At 60.8% G+C, this 17332-nt stretch overlaps 1 protein-coding gene across 1 annotated transcript; it reads right to left on the bottom strand.

Annotated features, from left to right (window-relative positions):
- Positions 1-111: 111 nt before the first annotated feature.
- On the bottom strand, positions 112-10526 carry ERFE (erythroferrone). Its single transcript, XM_060106615.1, has 8 exons — positions 10295-10526; positions 7733-7855; positions 6428-6530; positions 4713-4978; positions 4532-4640; positions 4349-4439; positions 3510-3588; positions 112-2270 (listed from the first exon to the last, which is right to left on the bottom strand). Exons 1-8 carry the CDS (start codon positions 10463-10465, stop codon positions 2172-2174), a joined length of 1041 nt encoding a protein of 346 aa, XP_059962598.1. The 5' UTR covers positions 10466-10526; the 3' UTR covers positions 112-2171.
- Positions 10527-17332: the final 6806 nt, after the last annotated feature.

A 17332-nucleotide genomic window follows, 5' to 3' on the forward strand; every position in this document is an offset into this window, starting at 1 on the left:
AGCACACCCTTTCCCAGAGTGTTAAGAGCCAGGTTTCATTTCTGCTGAGGACTGGGACAGTGCGGTGCGGCATCATGGAAGGAAAGAACCTCGGCATCTCAGAATTGGGAAGTAGAACAATTTATTCAATAAACATTTTCTTACAGCAACAAGGCACCAGTCTGTGACCATGTATCCCTAATCCCCAGACCGCTAGTGTCCTGGAGCTGGGAGAGGCTTGGCGCTGGGCTTCCCTGGACGGGCTTTCCCTGCCACCTTCTCCATGGGTCTGAGGGCCCCCATGGGCTGGAAACATCCTTCCACCTCCCCTCCCAGAGCTCACTCCTCCGTCCTTGGTGAGCCTGGCCTAAATGACTAAGACTCTATATTTTAAGGTCTGCCCTTTGTTTCTGTTATTTTGTATAATCACATAAAATAATTCTCAAAAGTCAGTTTTTTATATATATATATATATATATATATATAAGTATGTATATGTATATATAAAATATATATTCCACCTGACAATATTATACAATAAATACGTCAATAAATTGCTGTGTGACACACTCATCTTGAGAAAATGAAAGAGATCTGTGGGTTTTCCAAGGGTAAAAGATAGCTTCTCTAAAATATCTGTGCCCACTGGATACCAAGTGAAATCCAGAAAAGGGCGTGGCCACACCACCCCTTATCGAAGAGCACGGGCAGGCAGGACACCGGCCAGCGGGCACTTCCTGGTAGGGCGGGTACGAGTCCTACTGAGAACGTGCCAGGACTGCCAAAGGGCACAGTGGTCGGGTTGTGTGCATTGCGCCTGGGGTCCCCTGGCTGGGAGGGAAATGTCTGAGCCTGACTGTGGCGCTGGAAGCTTAGGGCTCCGGGGGATCAGCTAGGCCTGGCCACAGTCACCTGCTCATCCCAAGGCCAGCTAGAAGGTTACGGTGAGAGGTGACTGCAGCCATTGCCCCCTTCTCTCCCAGGCCTGAGAAGGGGGCAATGGCTTGCCAGACCAGCTTGGCCCCCAGGACATCTTATGGTACCCCGTCCCTGTAGCCTGTTTTGTGTGTAGGGACAGGGGTTGGGTAACTTCCTCAGCAGGCAGCGGGGGCCCTGCATCTTGAAAGAAATCGCAGCAGCTCCCAGACCCCCATCCCCACTGCTGACCCGCACCCCATCACTGCTGCAGCAGCACAGAAGGACTTGGGGCCCGGTCTTCCCAGGACAGCCATCGGAGCTTGGGGCCACATTCCCACCCCCGTGGGGAAGATGCTTTCAAGAGCCCCAGAGCTGGACGGACCCAGCGGGGCTAGGCTGCGGTTGGGCACTGAGAGCCTGTCGGCTTGTGGGAAGCGTCCGCTTCATCCGCGCAGATGGGCAGGCAGGGCCTGGCCGTCCCTGACCTGCAAGGGTGTTCTAGCTCTTTCATCTGGTGGGTGGATCCGAGCAGTGAGCCAGGGCTGCAAGGGGGTGGGCAAGGGGCCCTCATCCGTGAGAGGGTCTGCGACAGAGGGGGAGGGTTCAGCTCCTTTGTGGAAAGGCTGGGTGAGCATGCAAGTGACCTTGCACATGTCACAAGTGAAAACAGCTCCAGATTGTCACTGTCCCCCGTCAGCCCCCATCCAGTGTCTCTCTGGTGCCTAAGGCTGCTATGCCCTGGGGCCACAAGGAGAGGCTTGGGCCCCGTGGTCCCTGCAGGCGAAGCAGGGCCCTGAGGTCCATGGCAGGCTAAAGGCAGGGCTGGGAGAGGGGCAGGCGGGGACCAGGCAGGCTGGGCGGCCTTTACCCTCCTTCCTGGCACTCCCAGCAGGCAGCCCATGAGAACACTAAGAAAGATGGAAAAGGTGGGGCTGGGCCACAGCAATGAGGCTGAGGCTGCCGGGGCCGTGGGGCCAGGAGGGGCCCAGGTCTGCAGCTGGGGAGGGACAAAGCATGTGCTCCTGGGCACGCTGAAACGTCTCCCCTTTAACTTAAGCTGGCACCCTGAAATCATTGCCATCTGGGGCTGCCAGTTTGCGTGTCACCTCCCCGGGCTGCCTCTAGTGGCATCTCTGGGTTGGACTGCGGTGGCCAGTGTGGGCAGTTCGGCGGGCTCCCTCCTGCATGTGGCCCCCGCCACTCCGCCACGGCCCCGAGATTGTTCGCACTCCTGCTCCGTTTGCCCAGCGAGAGGGAGGGCCTGGGGCGGCCGGTCATACACCGAGGAGGACAGCACTGAAGTGGGAGCCACCACGCACCGTGAGGGAGGAGCTGCTGGCATTATCCAGGAAGACAGAGGTGTACTGCCCCGCCTGCGGGGAGGGTCAGCGTCAGCCTGGATGTCACCGGTCTGCAGGCGCGCGGACCACACACCACGCCCAAGGACAAGAACGAGGGCCGGAAGGCCTTGCCCTCACACCCAGCACCCCTGACACCTGGTCTAGTGCCTCCTCCCCAGCTCCATCAGCCCCGGCACCAATGGGTTCCCTGTAGTGCATGTGCAGGGATGCAAGCCTCCGCTCAGGGCCAGAGTGGGGCTCGAGCATCAAACAGTTCCCTCTGCTGCACTCGAAGCCTGAAAGTGTGCTGAACTCACGTGTGAGGGTGCCCCTTCCCCCCACAGGCCTGGCCACTGACCCATTTGGTAGAGCCACTGTGGGACTGGTACTCCGGCCTGGCTACTCCGAATGTGGTCCAGGCATCAGCAGGGTCACATCCCCAGATGTGACCTGGGAACTCCCAGAGATGCAGAATCTGGGCATTTGCATCTTAAGACCCCAGGCACGCTGTGCGCCATCTGAGTTCACGCAGCAGCGCCAGGGACCAGACCTCTAAACGCCTTCCAGCAACCACAGCCGCCTGCAGCCACAGCCTGGCCTCCAATCCTGGCTTTGCTGTGCGAGCTTGGGCAAATTACTTAACGTTTCTGTGCCCTAGTTCCCTTATTTGTAAACGGGAATAGTATTTTCTACCTCAAAGCGCTGTGAGTAATGGGTAATTTATGTTAAGTGCTCAGAATGGGCCTGGCCTAGTTAGTGCTATTTACATGTGAGCTTTATTCCACACATCTGTACCTAAATTTTTCTTTTTAAGGAAATCTCATCTTTTCATCAGTTTCTCAAGCCTTTGCCCAAATCCCCACAGTTCTAGAAAGAGACTTGTCAGTCGGGGTTTTGTGTAGGAAATAATTGCATCTGCTTCCCGAAGTCCCAATGGGCCAGGGGGTCATGCTGTCATCCTGGGCAAAGAGCTGACCTCTGTCACTGCCCCCCGCCCCCTTGCCCAGAGTCCCTTCCAAAGGGCTCCTTACGGCCAGAAGCACCAGTCCTCAGTGTGGGAGGGCCAGGTCTGGGGAAAGGAGCCCCGGTCTCGGCCTGGCTCTGCCTGGACTAGCGGGAGCGCTCTGTGCCGCCCTGACCCTTGCCCGGGCCTGGAGGCTGAGGGCACTGCACCCAGAGCTCTGAGCACCCACCAGCTCCGCTCCCTGCCCAGTCACCCCCACGGCTGTGTCCAGGTGGTGGCCCCCCCATAGCTGAGCCTGCCCCACACACCTGCAGATACAGAACGCCGTTGACCGAGATGGTGAAGAACTCGCTGCTGCTCTCCAGCCCCATGACAGCCTCAAGGGAGCTGCGGCCAAAACAGAAAGAGGGTGGGCCTGAGACCCCCGCCCCAGAACCACCAACTTCACCCACAATGTGTTCACAATCACCGCAGTGCCCGACACCCAGCAAAGTGCCATGAGAATGGCTGTCTTAGCCAGGGCTTCTGGTGGAGGTGGCATCTGAACTGGGTCCCCAAGAGGAGTAAGGACAGGCTCCACAGGGCTGAAGGTGTGCCGTGAGGGCCGGGCAGCAAATCCTGGCTCTGATGGGAAGCGAGACAATGGCCGGTGCAGCTGGAGGTGCGGGGCTGGCGGCAGTGAGGTTGGGTTCAGGCCAATCGGTGCAGGGCTTTCCAAACCAGAGTGAGAAGATTTGAACTTCACCCATGCATGCCTTCTGCAACCGCTGTGGAGCACCTGCTCTCTGCCTGGGCTGTTCTGGGTGCTGGGGACACCGAAGGAGCAGCCCTGCCCTCCCGGACCAGCAAGCGACGGGAAGCTGGACAAGTTCACGGAGAAGGGCTGGGAGAGCGCCTGGGGAGGGTCCGCATAGACTGGTCAGGACAGGCCTGGGGACGCGACGCTGGCGCCTCGGGTCGCCGGATGGGAGTCAGTCCCCTGTGGGGGGCGGGCAGAGCAGGGGCTGGGGCGGGCCGGGCCCCCACGTCCCAGGTCGGGGTTCTGGGAGCGCGTGCCGGGGCGGGAGGAACGCCTGACGGTAACCGGGGGAAGCCCCGAGGGAGGAGGCGGGCGCCCGGGCTACGCGCCCTGCCCGCGCCCACTCACGCGTGGTGCTGGCACCGGGACTGGATGCAGATGAGCAGGCGCAGGCGGTCCCGGGGGCGCGGCGGCGCCCGTCTCGTTTGCTCCGCCAGCGCTGCGGGGGAGGCGCGGGGGTGGTCACCGGGCGGCGCGAACCGAGCGCGGCGGGGCGTCCCCCCCAGGCCCCGCCCCAGCCCCGGGCCTCACCCACGTGCAGCGTGGCGGCGAGCGCGTAGAAGCCGGCGACGGGCGCCGTGTACTGGCCGCTGGTCAGGTTCAGGCCCGGGCCGCGGCGGAAGGCGCCTTCGGCGTCGGGCTGCGGGCGCACGGACGGTCACCCCGGGCCCGCCGCGCCCGCCCCGCCCCGGCCACCCCGGCCCGGACTCACCACGTAGTAGACGCCGAGCTCGTGCAGCGCGCGCCGCTCCACCGACGCGTCCCGGCGCAGGCGGCAGTGGAAGGCGGCCTCGACGCGCGGCGCCCGCGGACCCGGGGCCAGGGGCGCAGCCAGCAGCGCCAGCACGCCCGCGCCCCCCGCCGCCGCCGCCGCCTCCTCCTCCTCGTCCTCCTCGTCCTCCGCGGGGACGGCCGGCACCGCGGCGGGGCCGCGCGGGCGGGGCTCAGGCTCCGCGCACTCGCGTGTGCGCACTGCGCCTGGCACAGAGCGAGCGGTGGCCGCGCCGGGACCGCCTCGCTCGCCCTTCCGTGTCCCGCCCGGACCCCTTCCCTAAAACCGGGCGCTGCTAAGAGCGCGGAGGACTATTACCGGTTACCCCGGAACCGCGCGCCGGGCGCACGCAGTCGGGCCTGGCGGGTCTTCGGAAATTGCCTCCTGATCCTGCGGCTGCACCTGTTTCCTTTCACGCTTTGGCTACCGGGAAGCTCAGGGCTGATTCACCCAGGACCCTCGTTCTCCTGCTTCACCTGCCTATCCTACCGCTTCTTCCCCCTTCCCGCTGCTGTTTCTTCTCTGTTTACATTTTTGTTGTATCAGGGAATGCAATAGTTTAAGCCAGACTGGTCATTTTTGAAAAGAAGCTGGGTATAAATAAATAAATTTGCAGCTATATTGCACATAATATGGAGGTTCTGGGCCTCCCTGGTGGCGCAGTGGTTAAGAGTCCGCCTGCCGATGCAGGGGATACGGGTTCGTGCCCCGGTCTGGGAGGATCCCATATGCCGCGGAGCGGCTGGGCCCGTGAGCCATGGCCGCTGGGCCTGCGCATCCGGAGCCTGTGCGCCACAGTGGGAGAGGCCACAGCAGTGAGAGGCCCGCGTACCGCAAAAAAAAAAAAAAAAAAAAAAAAAAATATGGAGGTTCTTCAGCTGCTAAAGCTGGTCTATTTAAATGACCAGTACATTAAACTGAAGGGGGAAAAAGGCTCAGTAGCTCTTCACAATGACATTAACTCTAGTCAACAGCGTGAGCCGCGACTCAGCAGCTGGTCACAGTGCAGGGACACCGCCCTAGGTGCCAGAGACCCGCTCAGCGCTGCTGTCCCCCCCTGCGGCCTCCAGCTCAGCTGCCCCATCCTCCTCCTCCCTGTGCTGCCCCCAGACACCATCCTCCTTGCCCCGTGAGGGCAGCCTCCTGGTGCCCTCCCATGGGGCTCTGAGGCCAGCGGCAGAGATCTGTCAGGAGAAGAGGTGGGGGCACAGGTGATCAGGGGGTAGAAAGGGGGCCTTGTTACTGGGGTGAGCCTCCGATCTCCCTGGTGTCACTGCGGGGAGCAGAGGAGCACTTTGCAAGCTTAAGGGGCCCTGAGTCCTCCCTGACAGTCCCCACCTGGGGGGCACGGGCTTAGATCTCTCAGCCTTTGCTAGGCTCACTGGACTCCCAGGTGGGGCATGGATGCTGGTCCCCACGCACCTACTGAACCCCGAGTGGCCAAGCCCACCTGCCTCCGTGAAGCCACCTCCTCACCACCCTCCTCCCACCTCCCCCGCAAGCTCCTGACCCACGGCCTTGACCCAGGCCAGCAGCAGAGCAGAAGCCTCCCTGGGATACCGATCAACAGACAAAGGTCTAGCCCACCCCTGCTCCTCCAGGATGCCCTCCCCGGCCCCGCTCACACCGGGGGTGGGGTGGGTGCCCCTCCCTACCTTTCAGCAGCAGCTGGAACTCTTTCAGCAGTACCTCAGGTGGGGTGATGGGGCCCGGGGGGCCCTGGGGGCCGGGGGGCCCTGGAGGCCCTGGCAGGCCGAGCTGAAAGAGAAGCTGGACGGTGAAGACATCTAAACAGGCAGGCTGGGGACCGCGGGCACCCCCTCTGCAAGCTCTTGCCACCGAGCCTGGCAAGGGTGGGGGGGCTCCTGCTTTGACCCCTGAGGTGGAGGTCAGCCTCCGGGGCCTCCGATTCCCCTGAGGCGGCAGTGAAAGCTGCAGGCACAGAGCCTCAGGGTGGTGGGCCCCTGGGGGCAGGGCTGTGGGGGTGGGGGGTTGTGCACGAGTGGGGAAGCAGAGGGCTGCAGCCCAGCCCTGGGGCTGGATTTCCTGATGGAGGGAAAAGGGGAGGGAGGGGTACGCCAGGCTGCTTTCGACTCTCAAGGTCTGTCACGGCACCAGTTGGCAAGTCCTCCCTGTGCCTGGCCCAGCACCGGGGCCTGGGGTCCTCAAGGAGCCCTCACTGGGCTGGGCTGGTACCCACCCAGGAGCAAGGAAGTCCCCTGCAAGGAGGAGCCTGGGGGAGCCCCCAGCTCAGCGTCGGGGGTGACGGGTCAGGCCGTGGTGACAGCCCAGCAGCCCGGCACTCGGTCACTGGGTCAGATCTGGGGCGGGGTGAGGCCCGAACTCAGCATGGGCAGCACAGCCGTGACCAGAGCGCCTCACCCCAGAGGACACAGCCCTCTTTGGGGCTCAAGGCAAGAGTCAGCCATCAGGACCAGGTGCCAGGTCCCTGGCCAGGCTGAATGAGAGTGGGGGCCGGCAGCTGCCAGGGCCCCCATGTCCCCCAGTCACTAGGAACCAGACTGTGTCATCCCAGCCCACCTGTAGGCCCCTCCAGCTTGGTCCCTGACTGCCCTACCAGGCCAGCCCAGGCCTCCTGTGCCAGGATGCAGAGGGGAGAGAAAGTGGGGAGCCAATGAGGCTGCCTGGCATTCTAGGGGTGCAGGGTAAATGGATGGAACAGGCCCCAAACTCAGGGTCACTAGGCCCCAGCTTGACACTTCTGTGCCCTCTGGCCCGAGGGTGAGGGTCTGTGCTTGTTGGAAATGCTCAGAGTGTCCAGTGGGAGCCAGTGAGGGGTGTGGGGTGGTGGTGGTGGACAGGGGGTTTGGGGAAAGGCCCGTGGGTGGGGGGTCACACACACACACCCAGGACACATACACACACACCCAGGACACACACACACACCCAGGACACACACACACACACACACACACACACACAGACACTCCAGGGCTCACCTTCACCTTCTTGGCTTGGCCTCTGCCCCCCTTCTTGCTGTTGACGCCCTTGTCACTCTGCCTAACGAAGAGCATCCAGGCATCTCGGGGATCGATGCCGTGCACTTGCTCCACGGTGGGCTCCTGGAACACAGTGGCCATCAGCTGGTCTGCCTCCCCTGGACGTTTTGCAGGAGGTCACTGTGCAGGACTGGCCTCCGGCACCCTCGGGCCCCTGCCACAGCGCCCTCCAAGACAGCACAGCCCCGGCCCCCAGCCCCGCGGAGGACGACCCCTGGGGGACAGGCCCCTCCACAGCCTGGACTTTGCAGGAGAAGAGGCCCCTGGGCACGGGTGGAGGAAGACGGGGTGCAGAGCTTCAGAGCAGGTGGGAATCGGGCTCTGCTGGGCCACCAGGCCTGTCCCAGCCTCCGTCCCGGGAGCTGCAGTGAATGCACCTTCCTGGGAGTCAGAGGATCAGACCACCGGCATGCACGGGTGCTCAGGCTGGGCCCCCCACTGCCAGCAGGCCCCCCGACCAAGCCCGATGGTCCGAAGTTCCAGGGAAGCCAATTTCAGCCCTCAGGGATGTTGTGGCCTACAGTCCAGGGCTGTTAGGGGGACCGGGGTGGGGGTGTGTCCGGCACTGAGATATCATGACTCCAGGCGCCTGCACAGCATGTGACACCACTCATCTGCCTCAGGACTTCTGAGACGCGTGACCTAAGCAAGGACAGTGACGGTTCCAGAAATGTCCATTCCCCTTCATAGTGCATTCTGACTAGTCCTGACATGGAGGAGAGTTCCAGGAGGTACCTTGCAGGGGGAGGCCCTTGGCCCTCTGGGCAGTGGGCCTCGCACAGTCTGAGCTCCAGGCAGGGCTGCCAGCTGGGACGGAAATTGGCTCAAGAGGGCTTAGATGAGGTCATGGGCGCCGACTCGGGTGACTGATGGAAGGACCCTGGGATCTTGGAGCCACCAGGCCCTTTCGTCAGAGGCAGACCCAGTGGTCTGGCAGCCCCTCTGCAAGGATCCGGGGCCTCCCAGCAGGAGCCAGTGTGCTGTGATGGGGAGGGGGCCTGGGTGGGACGGAGGGGCCTCAGAAAGGCCTCAGAGCGCCTGGGGCTTCCCCACATCTCCCTGGGAGCTGGGCCCCGCGAGGCGCCCCCCAACTGGTTCCTCTCCACGGACACCAGGACCTGTGGCCTCACTTCACGGCCTCACGCTGCCCTCAGTGGAAACACTTGGCAGGAGGATTCTACATGGGCTGGATGGTGTGCCACACTGGCCCTCCCAGCTGGACCAGTAGCCTGTGGACCCCAGTTTGGTTTGGGGAACTGAAGCAGGTGGGACCACGTTGGTCTGGGGGTCTGGGAGATGGGCCTGCGGCAGTATGGGTGGGTATCTGGCAACTGCCCTGGCCGACTGAAGTCTCCAGCCTCCAGGGGCTCTCAGAAAGGAGCCTCCGTGGACCCAAGGAGGCTCCAAGGCCAGAACCCCACCTGGAAGCACGTGAAGCCCCCTCTGCTTCCCGGCCACCACAGCCCGACATCTGGCAACCCTGCCCCCCAGGGGTTGTGGCTGGCTGGCTGGGTAGGGTTTGCCTTCAGTCCATGGGAAGTGGCCAGAGGTGATGAGAACGAGGGCTTCGGGGAGGCCCCTCCCAGGGGGCAGGCAGGGCTGGCTGCCACCTCCACTTGTCTTTAATGGGGGTGTTCTTTAGCGGGGGCATCACGGTTCCCAGAGTGATGCTGAGAGCAGACGTGCAGGCTTGAGGCCCCAGCAAGGCTCTGCCCTTTGCACCGCCCACAGGCATCTTCAGAAAAAAGAAACTCAAAGCTCCTTCCCCGACGGCCCTCACCTCCCTGTCTGAAAGGCCCCACCCACACTGAGGGCCCCTCTGAAGGCCCCAATTCCCCAGCCTCCTCCAACCTGAGCACCCTCTTTTGTAGCAGGGGAAGGAAGAAGCAGGCAGAGCTAAGCATCACCGGCCTCGGCCACACGTCACTCGGGGCCCGGCACCCCACCCCTTTCTCCCCTTCACCCTCCCCAGCCGGCAGGAAGGCAGTTTTTGTTTTCCAGAGAGACTTGCACCAAACAGACTGGGGGCAGGGGTGGGGTGCGGTGGTGGTCAGTAACTTGCTCACAGTTTTACAAATACGTTCTTCCCAATTTCAGGAGAATGAAGTTATTTACACTTTACTCACTTCCCAACGCAGAAGTCCCCAAAGAAAAGGCATTTCCCCCGGGTCTGGTAGAACTTTGCTTCAATGCCAAAGAACTACCCAAAAAGCCAAGGTCAAGGCTGGCCTTAAGGCGCCCGTCTGTGCAGTGGGGAGGCGTCCAGACCTCCTGGGGCTCCCCCGCAAGCTAAGCGTTTTTCTGCCCACTTTACAAAGGAGGACACCCAAGCCAGCCCAGGTCCCCGCTCGCGGCGCCGCGCTCCCCACCGCCCCGGAAGCAAGCGCCCTTCGCCTCCAGGGCGCCCTGGAGCTCAGGAAGTGAGGGCTCCGGGTGGGGAAGCTGAGGTCCGGAGGTCTCTGGGGAGCTGGGGCCCGGGCGAGTAGTCGGGCGGCGTCTTACCTGCGGGCGGGCGGCTGACCCCGCGGGCAGCTCGTTCCCGGGCGGCGGCTCTTCGCGGGCGCGTCTCCCCGAGGGCGCGCCGGGCTCCGGGGAGCCGAGGCCCGCGGCGGCGGCCAGCAGGCCCGCGTACGCGAGCATCAGGGCTCCGGCAGGGCAGCAGGCGGGGGCCATGCGGCCAGCGGGTCCCTCTCTCCTCCGAGCGCGGAGTCTGGGACTCGCCCTCCGGCTCCGCGCCTTATAACGCGCTTGAATCCCCCGCGTCGCCCGGAGAGCGCGCATCACCACCGGCGCCCCCTCCCGGCTCCCGCGCGCGCTGCAGCCGCGGGGGCGGAGGGGCGGTGCGGGGAGGGAAGGGGGCGCTGCGGTGCGGGGTACACGTTAGGAAAGGGGGCGCGGGGTCGAGGAAGGCAGTACAGGGGAGGCAGGGGGCTCGAGGAGCGCTGGCTGGCGGTGGCCTGAGCGCCCCCTCCTGTCGAGCGCCTTTCCGCCCCAACTCGGGGCTCCCGGTCCCTCCTGCGCTCTGTCCCGCGCTTCTGCTTGGCGGGGAGCCCGGACGCCCCTTCTCCCGACCCGGGGCATCTCTTCTCCCCTCCCTATCCCGCGCGTCTTCTGCGGGGACCTCGAGACGCCTCCTCCCTATTCTCCCGGCCGCGCCCTGCGTGTTAGATTGAGCACATCGGAGCGCGAAGACCGTCAGGGTCCCTCCTTGGAGCCCCTTTCCCAGGCGGCGGCCCCTCCCTTCCGAGGCAGCCTTCTCCCCAAGGCTGGGGCGCCCTGAGGTCAGGGACGGGCTCTTCCTCCCCAGCAGGGCGCACCTGCAGGGGCCTCCGGGGGCGGGGGTGGGGCACGGAGCAAATCTACAGCAGGGGACAGGCGCCCTGCACTGAAGCGGGCGACCTGAGGCCTGGACTGGGAGGATTGAGCCCAATCTCGACCTGGGGGCCGGCGGGGCGGGGGGGCCGATCCGACCCGGGTCCAGATTACCCGCAGACCACGAGGATCAGCGCAGGGCACGCCGCGGGCACAGGTGGACCAGGCCCTTCAGGCCTGGGGTCCAGGCTCCTCCCAGAAGAGAGCAGCCCCTTCACTCTTCCCTGGGCTGTTTGTTCTATCACCTGCGCGTCGCCTCTCCACCCCTACCGTCCACTCCGCCCACACCCCGCCCTGACTGCCGAGGCTGGCACTCCAGACTCTCCTGTGTCCCTCCCAAGGTGCCTGAACCTGGTGGGTAAACAGTGCATTTTATTCAGGGGGTTCAAGGGAAGGGCACAGCTCAGGATTGCACCTTACAAGGGCCTGCCACCCTCTCAAGGGATGGTTTCCACCTCTTCTGAGAAGAGGGGGGACCTCCCCCTGTCCTGTTTCAGAGGGTGGCTCCACCAATTTCAGCAAGTGCAGCCAGGGCCTGGGGGAGGGGCTGGGGGGTCATCCTCAGTCAGGGCCTCACCGCATCGCCTGCGGTCTTTGCCACCCCTGCACTGTTTCCCAGGGACAGGAAACACTTAATACTTTAGAAAAAGCCTGGTATTAGATGTTAAGTTTTCCCTGTGGTTCTGCCTCTTTTCCTGTAGGATGGGGGGATGGTGGTAGTTTTGGGGGGTTTTAAAGAGAAAAATACCCTTCCCACCCTGAGAATGTGTCCCCGCCAGGGTGTGTCCTACAGACTTACTCTATGAGACTTACTGAAAGGCAAATTAGAACTGCAAAGGAGTTCTGTCTTTATCTTTATACAATTTGGGGGGAAAATTATCAGTGGAATGAAAAAACTGAAATTCCTATAGAAATTGAAGCTCTTCAAAAAGATATTTGAGAAATACTGGCTTTTATAATACATACTCAATAAACTATATGAACTTATTCCATCGGCAACCATTTGTTACAAATAAGGCCATTTGCTCCAAAATTTGTAGATGGTGTTGCCAGAAGGTTCTCAAAGAATTCAGGATTTCTTGGGTGGCTTCTCATTTCTGATCCCACAAGGAACATGTTAGGAAGCCGGGCGTTGGAACTTTGTAATGACATGTGTGTGTGTGCTGGGCGTGTGCTTCAGCGTTTGGTATTAAAATTTTGTTCACTTTCATTTTGCGGGTCAGACTTCATCTGGGACCGTGGGATGCCGAGTGTGGGGTGTTTTCATCGTTGAAACCCACAGTCCGCTGGCAGAGAGGGGCTTCTGTCCTCAGGAGATACAGCTCTGTGAACGGTACCTTCATGTTTCTGAAAAAGCTTGTCCACATCCAGCACCTCATTCACTTCTCACTGGTCAGCCCAGAGAGATGAGGGTTCGCTAGGGACTCACAGCCTGGGCTCGGGGCCGGGCTGGGCCCTCTTGCCCCCTGGGCATGGTCACATCTTCACAGCCACATGTTTTGCCCATCAGGGTCCTGCCTATTCTTGCTGATGAACTCGAAGGTTATTGAAAATACAGCTCTGTCTTTTCCCTGAGATGGGAACCCCTTAGGTGTGGGGTTTCCTATGGAGGTCTGGCTGTGAGGGAAGCCCAGGGAAATGCATGCGGCTGCCACTCTTGAACCAGGGGGGTCATCACGAGCTTTCCCTTCCTGGGGGGATGGAAGTCCAGGGGGGCAGCCCGATGTGGTGGGAAAGGGGCTCCACCTGGGCTCTGCCCCTCACCTGAGGGTGGCCAGCCTGTCCTCGAGCTCCTTGGAGTCTCAGCTTCCTTGGCTGAGAGCTGGGATTAATGCACATGTCCTCGGGGCCTGCTCTAGGAGGAGCTGAGTCCATGGCGGGTCCTGTGTGGAGTCACGAGCGAGGCCTGCTTGCCTTCCAAGCTGCCTGGGCAGTGAGGGTCATCACATCACATCATGGGGGCGTCGGGGGTAGGTGCCCTCAGACCTACCTGAAGACAGAGGCCCTGGGCCATGGAGGCCATGGCAGAGCATGGTCAGAGCCCAGGTCACACCCAGCTGCGGGTTTGCTCAGCAAACCTGGTCCTCACATGGCCCTCTGAGGCTTTGGAGGAGGCACACCTCAGGGCCTTTAGGCACGCATCCCTTGGAGCCTCAGTTTACTGCTCTGTACAATGGGCACAACAACAGCTGTCAGCCCTGAGCCTTTGTCTGGGACCCATTCATTAGGGAGGTGTAAGGTGGCCGGTGATGATCCCCCCCCCAGCATGGAGGCCGGCTGCTTGGGGACTCTGCTTCTGGGTTGCTGGCCTGAATCCAGTCCACAGCAGGTGAGGCAGGCTGCTCTCAGGACCAGATACCTTTAGTCCCAACCTACACCCTGGGAAGGTGAGGCTCAGGCTCTGTCTACTTTGGCAACATGGGGGACGTGTGGGGAGGGAGGGACCAGATTTGGGTCACGTGATCCTTAAGATAGTCTTGTGATATCATTTCCAACTCACAGTAGGGAGCCCCAGTCCTCACAAGGCCAGCATTGAGGACAGGAGCTGTTGCCATGTGAAAAACAGTTATTTTCCCAAACAGTGAACAATCCTCATGATGTCATAGGCCTGCCAGAGGGCCCAGATCAAATCCGTTCTGGTGCTGTGCAGCCTCCAGTAACCCTCTCCGGAGGTGATGACACAGCCTGGCTGTGGGGCAGGAGAGCGCAGAGGGCTGGGGCCCTCAGGTGGGGCTCCCTGCAGGTTTCTGGGGTCACATTCCAAAAACAGCCTCTACTCAGAGGAGGGGGGAGCTTAGCAAAGCATCACGCAGCTCAAGGACCACCACAAACAAGGCTCCGATGGCCCCAGGGGCCCCTTCCACTGCAGCAGCATCCCGTGGGCTCAGAAGTGAGGGTGACATCTGAGGGTGAGTTCGCGGATCCCAGGGAGGAGGGACTGGATGGAGTGGCCGCAGGAGGGGGCGGGTGGGGCTCGAGGTGGCCTCCCCCACGCGCCTTCACGCCTGGCTGAAATCTAATCCTCATTCTTGGGCCCTCATGTCACGGCCTCAGCCCTGGCTTCCCAGCGGCCTGATGCAGTCAAGCTGTTGCCACTCTTCTCTCTTCCTCCAAAGGAAGGACCTTTGCAGATGAAGTCATGGGAATCAAAGCTCCCTCTGCCCCCCAAAACAATGGAAACCTTGTTGTGTGGCCTCCCAGTATACAGGCGGGCAACCTTTGCTGTCCGTCGGAGCCTTCCCAGCATGACATCATCTAATTCTCAAATCACGTGATTGTCCCCATTGCACAGCCGAGGAAACTGAGGCTAGGTCTTGGGATTGGCCTGAGGTCACGGAACCACCAAATTAAAACTCGTCCAGATCCGGCCCCTGCAACTTGAGGTCAGTAGCTCTGAAGCCCACAGATTCAATTCAATTCAATGAATGTTGACTCAGTTCCTGCTGCGTGCCAAGCACAGGGACAAGTGCTGGGAACCTGCATGTACTTCCTGGATGGGACCGTGGGCGACCTCAGGTCTAATGCTCAGGGGAAGCATTCCTTCTCACCTCTCACCAAGAGGGTCTCTTGGGTTATTTTCTGCTAATTGTTTCCATGTTTTCAAGAGATTCATTTTAAAATTAGGCCTTAGCCCACCTCTCAGCTTAATGTAAGATGGTAGGCTCTCGATGGCTGTGTTTGCCATTGTGGGAAGAAGCACATTCTTAAATGTGATTGTGACCAAGATAACTCCTAGGACAGTCTGTTAGCTTTGAGGACATCACGTCGCCTCCTAGGGTGTTCATGCCAAACAGGCAATTACTTTCTCCATGAAGAGTCTCATCACAGTCCATTCCATTCTTCAATTAATCCGCTTCATGCCTGGCTGTTCTCCTATGTACCTGGTCCTGCACACATAGCAACAGCAGCTACGCTTCAGCCTGAGTGTCCAGCGCTGTGCTGGGCACTTGGAATCAAAGACGAATGACACAGCCCTGGAGGAGTGGACATCCTTACGCTGTATGTGGCTGAGACCACCCCGTTCTTCAGTCACTACCAGAATCCAGGTCAATACGCATACTTTCCACTGGACCAACTGGTCAACCAACCAACTGGTGCAGTGGTCTAAATGGACTACAGTGAACTGTCATTTGACCAGTCCATTTAATTACAAATGTCAACTGGCTGATTCCGGCAATCCCTGTCCCTGCCTGGTACAGGGAAGGTGCTCAGTAATGAAATGGTCTTGTCTAGGAGGTACTGGAAAATCCAAGTCCAGTGGAAATGGCTAGAAGCATCCCCAGACCCTGGCTCATCTGGGGACCAAAGGGAGCTTCACCCGGCTCGGCTGTGCTGGGTCTGGCTGCTGAGAGCACTGTGGTCACTGCAGGCAGGGTCTGCTGGAGGCGTCTCAGTTTACCCTACATGGTCTGGGGGAAAGACAACACGCACCCACCCGGCACACACGGGTATTCCGGAGCGGGGCAGGTGGTCACCTGCCGTGGGTCTGAGAGTGCTGGGCATCTGCATGTGTTCCAAGGTTACCTGTTCCCTTTTCTAGATTCCGCACTAGCCCCAAACCTTCTGATGAGCCTTGTTTTCTGGGGGCTTTGAAAAGGGGGGTAGAGGCCTGGGTTCTCCATGACCATCCTTGCTTGAATTAGTACATGAGTGTCCATTTTACATGAGAATCTCTTGTTTGATTTGTGTGCTAGAGATCTTGTTTGCCCATCCTGGTGCCCTGTCCAGCCCTCTCCACCTGCTCTCTGCCCCTGCAGGCTGGCCACTACAGACTGTGTCAGTGGCCTGTCTTTCTCTGATTCTGGTTGGGTTTGGCCAGTGGGAGGCACTGGGGCAGTGGCAGTGGCTGTGGCAGTGGCAGTGGCAGTGGCAGTGGCAGTGGCAGTGGCAGTGGCTGCATTCCTCTAGCCAAGGCCCCAGCTCCTCGGCAGCCCTTTCCCTCTAGCTCCCTTTCTGGGGTCTGCATCTCCTCTGCTCAGCCCTGGAGGCCGAGGGGTGGTGGCAGGTCCCCACCATCGGTAGCCCTGGGAGCTGCGCGAGCCCTTGCTGGGTCCCCCTCAGCCTGCCTGCACCTCGGAAATAGCTCCTCATTAAACTATTCTCCATCACTCAACTGGAGGGGCCCGATTCCAGCTCTGCTGATCAGACGAAGGGCGGTTTGGCGCCCCAAAGTTGAGGACAAGGCCCTGGAGCGGGCCATGCTCCCCCATCCCAAGTACTGCCCCCCAGTGCCGTGAGGGCAAGTGGGGCAGAAAGCAGGCCTTCTCCTAGAACACCACCTTTTCAACTACCCGTTTGTCATCAAAATAAGTCCACTTTGACATGCTGAGTCTTTGTTTTGAAACAGCACTTTCAATCACTGTCTGGATTGAAAATTCAGAAGATTTTCTTACGGAAAGATTCAAGGATCCAGAAACCTTCATCCGCATTTTCACCCAGGCCACCAGCCCACCACGTGTCCTCAGGTGCAGAGAGCAGACGCTCAGCAGGCCCCGCTCCGTCTGGGCCCTGGGGCCAACTCAGTTCTCCCATAAGACATGGCTGTGAGGGCTCAGGTCTGGGAGCAAAGTGGATCTGGATCCATAGAAGCTGGAGGGACCAGGGATTCCTTCCTCAGAACCAGGGATGTCAGAGGCCCCTCTGGTCCCTGATGCCTTCACAGAGGAGCCTGCGGGCTGCTCCTGGAGAGGAAACCCGGGTCCAGAGGGGGATGGGAGGTACCCGAGGCCTCAGCTGGTCGGTGCCAGGCTGGACCCAGAACTCCCCATCTGTAGCCCTGTGTCCCCTGACGGAGCCTGTGTCAAAGGGTTTGGCCCACTGAGCACCCAGTGAGAGTCCTTCATCATCCCCTTGGCTACAAACTTGGCCTTGTTCAGGATGAGTGAGAAGGAGCAGGGAGGCGGGGCCAGCCCCGCAAGGGGACCCAGTCCAAGTCGGGGGGCTCTGGGCAGGCGCGAGCCACGCGAGTCACTCCAATGCTACTCTTCCTCACTCAGGAGGCCGCCTGGGCACAAGCCACCAAAATGCCCAAGGGCCATCCCCCGAAGTCCCTGCAGGACCCCCTGTGGGCCCCCGTCTGGGGACCTTCATTCTGATGAAAAGCCTTTGTTTTGAAGCAAACCACCCCAAGAAACAGGGGGGATCCTGGCTCTTGCTGCTCGCCTCCCT

This window comes from Mesoplodon densirostris, chromosome 8, assembly GCF_025265405.1.
Source record: "Mesoplodon densirostris isolate mMesDen1 chromosome 8, mMesDen1 primary haplotype, whole genome shotgun sequence".
Lineage (NCBI taxonomy): Eukaryota > Metazoa > Chordata > Mammalia > Artiodactyla > Ziphiidae > Mesoplodon > Mesoplodon densirostris.

What these genes read in the sequence shown, in the direction of transcription:
- ERFE (XM_060106615.1), bottom strand. Translation starts at nt 10,465, where the DNA reads ATGGCCCCCGCCTGCTGCCCTGCCGGAGCCCTGATGCTCGCGTACGCG. An exon ending in GGTCAGCCGCCCGCCCGCAG is followed by an intron (nt 7,856 to 10,294) that starts GTAAGACGCCGC and finishes ACTGTGTTCCAG; the next exon opens with GAGCCCACCGTGGAGCAAGT. An exon ending in AGCTCGGCGTCTACTACGTG is followed by an intron (nt 4,641 to 4,712) that starts GTGAGTCCGGGC and finishes GTGCGCCCGCAG; the next exon opens with CCCGACGCCGAAGGCGCCTT.